The sequence below is a fragment of the Sminthopsis crassicaudata genome, chromosome 3, assembly GCF_048593235.1.
Source record: "Sminthopsis crassicaudata isolate SCR6 chromosome 3, ASM4859323v1, whole genome shotgun sequence".
In the NCBI taxonomy this organism is placed as follows: domain Eukaryota; kingdom Metazoa; phylum Chordata; class Mammalia; order Dasyuromorphia; family Dasyuridae; genus Sminthopsis; species Sminthopsis crassicaudata.
Genome location: NC_133619.1, coordinates 638,651,623 through 638,658,835, shown reverse-complemented (window position 1 = coordinate 638,658,835; position 7,213 = coordinate 638,651,623). Strand labels below are relative to the sequence as shown.

The 7,213-nt window shown below is 63.8% G+C and overlaps 1 protein-coding gene across 1 annotated transcript; it reads left to right on the top strand.

Annotated features, from left to right (window-relative positions):
• Window positions 1-3,531: 3,531 nt before the first annotated feature.
• Window positions 3,532-7,164, top strand: LOC141562591 (thymus-specific serine protease-like). The gene is made up of 9 exons (XM_074302594.1): window positions 3,532-3,568; window positions 3,716-3,845; window positions 4,304-4,427; window positions 4,590-4,667; window positions 5,374-5,652; window positions 5,733-5,871; window positions 6,271-6,450; window positions 6,534-6,679; window positions 6,946-7,164. Exons 1-9 carry the CDS (start codon window positions 3,532-3,534, stop codon window positions 7,162-7,164), a joined length of 1,332 nt encoding a protein of 443 aa, XP_074158695.1.
• Window positions 7,165-7,213: the final 49 nt, after the last annotated feature.

Here is a 7,213-nt window from a genome sequence, read left to right as displayed (position 1 = left end):
TGTAAAATGAGCTGGAGAGGGAAATGGCAAAGCCTCTTTGCTGAGAAAACCCTGAATGGGGTCACAAAGAGTCAGGTCGAATGATGTGCCAGGAGGAGGCACACTTACAAAGAAGCCCAAACTAGCCCTGCCCTCCCTCGATGGGGGAAACGGCGGCGAACCACGATTCACAAACAGAAGGAGGTCACTAGGAAAAAGGGGTTCCTGTAGAAAGCGAGATTTTAGCTAGGCCCCAGAGGAAGCCTGGGTGGGGGAGCAAGGAGCATCCAGGAGACCGGTGTGGGAGCACTGGAAGGAGCTGGGACGCTCGGTTTACTCAGCTGTAGAATGGGTTGAGGCAGACCTCAAAGTTTCCTTCCAGCTTATGTCCCCAAGAGTGTAAATGGTTCCCTAGGAGCCATTTGTGAAAGGAGTCGGCAAGGTCCCACCTTTTTCCAAGTTAGCCCTTCTCACGGACCCTTCCTTGGGGATCTGGGGAGTCCAGACCCGGCAGCATGCTCTCACCTATTCGTTCCCAGAATCCCACTCTTCCTCACAAAGTAACCCCCCCCCATTCTTACCAGCTAGATAATTGAGTATATAGTGAGAAGACCCTTCCCCTGAATTTTATCCATTTCAATAAAAACAAGCAAAACAGCACCTGACCTGTGAGCATCTGATTTCTTGGAAGACTGAAGGAAAAGGGCCTTGGGTGGGGGCGGTGGCCGGAGCCCTGAGGCCATGGCTGTCTCCCTGCCCTGTTTCTGTGCTTTTCCATCCCCATTTACCCTCATGCTCCCCCGCCCCCAGTCCTGTTTCTGTGCCTCCCATTTCTGCATCCGCGGTCCCGGCCCCCTGCCATGTGCAGCCAGGTTGGCCCGGGCCACAGAGCAGCCCAGACTCCCTCCCTCCCTCCCCGATCTAATTTTGCAAGCACCAGCTCCAATCCTCTTAGCCTGGCCCGTCCCTGGGGCCTGCTCAGCAGGTTGGAGGGGATTTGGGGGAGGATGGGCGGCTGAGCCCAGTGGGAAATGGGGACAGCGCTCCTCTTGAAAGAACGTGTGGAGCTGCTGCAGTGACTGCAGGAAAACCGCCCCAAAAGGGTGGTCCGGAGAGACCCCCGGGGCTCCCTCTGGGCCGCCTGGACTTCCCAAGCTGGTCACAGACTTGGCCCGGGCCAGGACTTTTCTGCGCCTGCTCCCCTCACCTCCATTTGCTGTTCTGGGGCTCTGTTAAGGGTTTTCTTGTCTTCCTCCCGCCTGCACCCCCATGGCGCCCAATGAAGCGGGGGAGGTTGGGAGGTGGCCAAAGCCCGGGTGGGCCAAGGCCCTCGTTGAAGTGAGAGGTCACGGCTCTGGGGAGTTTCCCTCTGGGTCTGAGGGGACATGACCCGGAACTAGAAGGCGCCTTGGAAGCTTTATATTTGGGGAAACTGAGGAACAGAGAGTGCACCAAGGCTTCTGTGGACCGAGTCCGCTGCGCCAGGCCGCGGTGGTCACAGGCTGAGTCCCAGGCTTGGGTCACAGAGGACGCTCCTCCCCCTCTCTGAGAGGGAGGGGGGTAGATTAATTGAGGCCTTAATCCACCTAATCCCTGGGACAGATGGAGTGGGGGGAGCAGGGGGGACGGGGCCAAGCTGAGGGCCTCCCCCTCCCCTGCTGAGCCAGACTCCCTCTGGAAACGCTGGGCTCCCCAGGGGCCTTCTGGGTTATGGGGCAGCCGTGGGCGGGGTCCCAGGGCAGGCAGCTTTCTCCCCCCTCTCCCCAGTCTGTGTTCTAGGGTGGCAAGCCGGGGCAGGTGCCCGCGGCCCCCAACCAGGAGCGATAATCTTCACCTGGGAGGCCTTGCTTTTCCCTGGAACACAGGGCCAGGGCCAGAGCCTGGGGAGGCAGGGGGCACGGAATGGGGGACAAGGGAGAGACCGAGGGAGCTCTAGAGGCGGGGACAGAAGGGGCTTGGGGCCGTCTCCTTTCTCCCCACTTGTTCCATGCCCCGGGAATCTCCAGCCCAATCCCCCGTGGCTCAGCTGCCAAAGGCCAATCCCGAGTCACGCCATTGAGTCCCTGCCCGTAGCTCTGGGGTCCCCCCTGGCTCCTGCATTTTAGGGTGCAGCCATCCTGGTCTGGGGGGCCCTTCCTCACCTTGGGTTCCTTCCAGAGACCATTCAGACGCCGCCTTCTACCTGACCTGGCTTGGATTCTTGACTCTACCTCAGTCTGTTTATTGAACAAATCCTGTTATTTTCCTGACTCAGTTTCCCTCTTTTGTAAAATGGGGAAGGGGATAGCTGTTAAAATCTTTTCCTGCTCTAAATCTATGATTCTACATCCGTAGTACTGAGAGACATGGGACCAGAGGAAGGAGAGCCTGCGTTTGGGGGAGTAACCTGAGAAGGGAATGGTGGGGGGCTGCAGATGTCTGGGCAGGCTCCCGCTGGGCTTTGGGGCATTCCTGGTGAGCTTGGGCTGTTCCTAAAGACGCTTGTCCAGGCTGGGGGCGTGGGGTGGTATTATAAGGGTCCCCAAGGGAACTTCCAGACCATCCCCTCCTTTCCTGAGCCATGGCTCCTGCTGCCGCGCTGCTGCTGGGTCCGCTCCTCTTGGGGTCCCTCTGGGGGCTCTCCACTGCAGGTGTGTCCCCCCCCTTCACCGAGGACCGGGGGGACGGCGGAGGGCCCTGGATCCCCAGGCTGAGCTCCGCTTTTCCTCTCGCTCTTTCCCAGGGTCCCTCTTGAGCCGGGTTAGGGAGCATGTCCAAGAAGTGCGGGCTGAGCTGGGGGAGCCGAGTGCGGCGAGGGAAGGCTGGCTCTGGCAGCCCCTGGATCCTTTTAACAGCTCCGACCGGCGCTCCTTCCTCCAGGTCAGCTCCTGGGCCTCTCCCCCAGACCCACCTAGGGACCTTTCCTCATCTCAGAACAACCCTTGCCCAGAATTTAGCTTCCCTCCCAGACCAGGCCCACCCCTCAGCCCGGGCCTGGACCCAGATACGTGCTGGGGTGCAAATCCTTCCCCCACACATATCCCGGTCCCCAGGCCCTGAAATCTCTCCTAACTTTTCTTGCTGGACCCCATATTTTCTGCCTAAAGAAACCTTCAAGACCCAAAGTTTTCTCCCCCACAAATCTTGGACTGTCCCAGCCCACTCAGGGACATCCCCAAGTTGTTCTCGGATAAGATATGCTTGTCTGACCCGCTCCCCGTCCAGACGGATTTCCCTTCTCAGGCCGGCCTGGGACTGTCCGCCTCCTGGTGACGAGCTGGCCTGCTGGGGACTCCCTGGCTCCCCAATCCCTCGTCACCTAGGGGAGCAGGAGCACCAAAGGCCGGGACCCGTGGGGGAGGTTAGGGCTGGAGGCTGTAGTTGAATCAGGAGTGATGGGGGGGGGCACGAGGGTTGATCAGTGACATCGTCGTCCCCGTCCCAATTTCCTGCTCAGAGATACTGGGTGAACGCCGGGCACTGGAGGGTCCCAGACGGCCCCGTGTTCCTGCACATTGGGGGCGAAGGCCCCCTCGGGCCGAGCTCTGTGCTTAAAGGTATGGAAGGCTACGGATGGGAGCCCGTGGGCCCCGAGAAGGGGCGAGGCTTGGTGAGGGGTGCCCCGAGCCGTGGGGTGGGAAGCTCCCCATCCCGGGGTCCCTCAGGCCGAGGAGGGTCACCCACACTGGCTGGGCCGGAGGCCTGTGGACAGGTATCGGGCCCGGGGGTGGCCCCTTCCATCTGTTCCCTCCCTCAGGCCACCCCGGGACCCTGGCCCCCCAGTGGGGGGCCCTGGTGGTATCTCTGGAGCACCGGTTTTACGGCCGCAGCGTCCCCCCAGGAGGACTGGGCCTGGCGCAGCTGCGCTTCCTGTCCAGCCGTCATGCGTGAGTATGTCGGAGGGGGCAGAGGGAGAGCCGGGGCTCTGTCTCCCTCCCTCTGAGGATCTACCTGGGCCCCTTCTTCCTCCGTACCAAGGATCCTAATTCACCTGGGCCTTCCAAATGGCTGGGAGAGGGGGCCCCCCGGGGGGGGCATTTGTTCTCAGCCTCTCTGGGTTTCTTTGCATCTCTTTCTCCCAGGGACAAGGGATGATAATTATGGTCATAGGTTAGAGCAGGAGAACTCAGGGACCATTGAGTGCAATCTCTTCATTTTATGGAGGAGGAGGAGGAGGAAACTGAAGGTCAGGTAGCTAGCCAGCCTCAGAACTGGGGTGTGGAGGACTCCCCCAGGGTGTGGAGAACCTTGGTCCTTCTCGGGCCTGCAGATCAGTCCGACTGCTGTCCGTGGCACTGTGGCACTTCTCCATCCCTCTTTACCCCCTGTCTCCCCCCCACCCCAGGCTGGCCGACGTGGCCTCCGCCCGCGTCCATCTCTCTTGGATCTTCAATGTCTCGGCCTCCAGTCCATGGGTCAGCTTCGGCGGTTCCTACGCCGGGTCCTTGGCTGCCTGGGCCCGGCTGAAGGTTCGGGATCCTCCCCCTCTAGCCCATGTTGGGGGGTGGGCGGTTAAGGGAGGGAGAGGCGGGGGCTGAGGCTAGGGGAAATCAGCCAGGCCGGCCTCCTCAGCAGGCACTACCCATCTTGGGGCATCCCGAGCGCTCACGAGCCGCTCTCCCCCTTCCTAGTTCCCCCACCTCATCTGGGCAGCCGTGGCGTCCTCGGCTCCTGTGCAGGCCCAGCTGGACTTCTCCGGCTACAATGTGGTAAGGAGACCTCGCTGCAGAGCGGGCAGGGAGCCGGGACTGGGGGGGGGGGGAGGGCCAGATCTGGAGTCCTGCCTTCCCCCCAGGGCGTGTCCAGGAGCCTGGAGGACCCCACAGTGGGTGGATCCCCTAAGGTACTCTCTAGGGGCCACGGGGATTTGAGGCTGGGGCCTCAGGGTGGGGCTGGTTATCCTGGAGCAGCATTTGGCAGGGTGGTCCTGGGGGAAGGAACGGGCTGAAAGCCTGCTGGGGACCCCTAGAGGGTCCCCGAGGGGAGTCAGTCCTCGCCTGAAGGGAGGCCCTTCTGATCCTGGCCTTTCTGCTCCCTTTGGGGAGCGACGACTGACCAGGGAGGGCCCCGCACGGAGAGGGGACCGCGGATTCAGGAAGGACCCAGAAGGCCCGGTTCTGGTCTCTTCCTGCATGATCCTGAGCTCTCCCCTTCTCTGGGCTCTGCCGCCTCCTCCAGAGGTGGAGGTTAGCTTCCTGGACTCGCGGTTTGTGACCTGTGTGACTGGCAGAAGCATTTCCCGGCCTCCGTGCCATTGGGGACAGGGGGGAGAGACCAGCTCTAGGCCCGGGGCGGCTGGTTCCCGCTGTCCCAGGTGTCCATAGCTGCGGGCAGCTGAGGGGAAAGGCGGGCAGGGCCTGGCATTGTGTGGGGGGAGGAGGGAGGAAGGCGCGCGACCAAGCTCCCTCCTGGTAGTGCCGGAGGGCCGTGGCCGAGGCCTTCTCCGAGCTGGACCGCGGCCTGTCTGAGGGCGAGGAGGCTCGGGCCGCCTTGCAGTCGGCGGTGAGGGCCTGTGGAGCCCTGGAGGCCCCCGAGGACCAGGCCGAGCTCCTGGAGCAGCTGGAAGAGCTGGTGGGGGCAGCCGTGCAGTATGACCAGCAGGCCGGAGCCCCCCTGGACGTGCGAGGCCTCTGCCACCTCATCCTGGCCAACCAGAGCGGGGGGGCCCTGTCGGGGCTCCGGGATGCCATCCAGGTGAGGGCCGGTCCTGCCCCCGGGGCCCTGAGGGAGGGACCCCAGCTTCCTCCCTGAGACTGGGGTCTGCTTCGCCGTAGCTCGTGCTGCGGACTCTGGGCCTCCCCTGCCTGCCCAGCTCCAGGGCCGCTGCCGTGGCCGCCCTGAGGGACCCCAAGCCCTGGGCAGGCCGCAGCGACAGGCAGTGGTTCTATCAGACGTGCACAGAGTTCGGATACTGTGAGTGACGTCCCCTGCTGCGGGGAAGCCCAGGGTGCCCAGGCCAGACCCAATCCCTCCTCGTCCACCTCCGGCTCGGCCGCACATTCTGCCGTACAGGCCCCCTCCCCGCCCAGGAAGCTCCCGCCGCCGGGTCTGTGCTTGGGCCCCTGGACACCCCCGGGGAGCATGCCAAGGGGTCCCACGGCAGAACCTCCCGCCCAAACAAGAACCCGAGCCGCCCCCCCAGCCCTGGTCACCCACCTCCAGGCCAGACCTGCCTCTGTAACATCCCTTCTGCTTGGGCCACGTGGGGCCGCTCTGCCCGTGTCTCAGCCTGTGCAGGCCCCCGTGGGCCCCCACCTCCGAGCCCGTGAACGTTTGCCGCGGGGCTCTGAGATCCCCCCTTTGCCCTGTTAGATATCACCTGTGAGGACCCCAGCTGCCCCTTCTCCAGGCGCAGTGCGCTCCCTGCCCAGCTTCAGCTGTGCGCCCAGGTGTTCGGGCTCTCGCCGGCCTCCGTGGCCGAAGCCGTGACCCGGACCAACACCTACTATGGGGGCCAGAGCCCCGGGGCTACCCGTGTGTTCTTTGTCAATGGTAAGGGCTGTGTGAGCTTCCCAGAGAGCCTCACTCCCGGACCATCCCAAGTGCCCCCCTCAGCATCTCCCTTCCGCCGCCAGGTGACATTGATCCCTGGCACGTGCTGGGCGTGCTCCGGGCCCCGGGGCCCTCCGAGCCGGCCGTGCTCCTGAGGGGCACGTCCCACTGCGCCGACATGGCCCCGGCCGGGCCCTCGGATCCGCCCAGCCTCCTCCGGGGGCGCCAGGTGAGCGGGGGGCCCCTCAGCCCCTCCTGTCTCTAAATCCGGAGGGCAGGAACGGTGGCGGCGGGGCTGGGTTCCAGCGCTCTCTCCTCCCTGACAGAAGATCGCCCAGCAGCTCGGGGCCTGGCTCCGGGAGGCGGAGGCCCGCCGGGGGAGCTCCTGAGCCTGGCAGAAGGCCCGCCCGCCACAGAGGAGGCTCCAGCTTCTCCCCAGCCGGGGACCCCAGGAGGTCTCGGGCGGCTCCCTTCCCCCTCATCTCTCACCCCCAGGGACTCCCCTGCAAACACGCATTTACAAAAGCGGCCACGTCCCCATCTCAGCCACGAATCTGCCCAGCCAGCGGCCGCCTCCACGCTTCTCCTGGAGCTCCAGCAAACATTGATCCGATGCCCGGAGGGTTTCTAGGCCGAGAGCAGGATAGCTCAGTGGGCAGAGCGCCCCATCCCCTCCCGCTCCCAACCGTCCGCGGGATCCCGCCTGTCACCTGAGCGGGGTTCGGACTGAATCACAGATAGAGCCTCCTTGAGCTCCATTCCT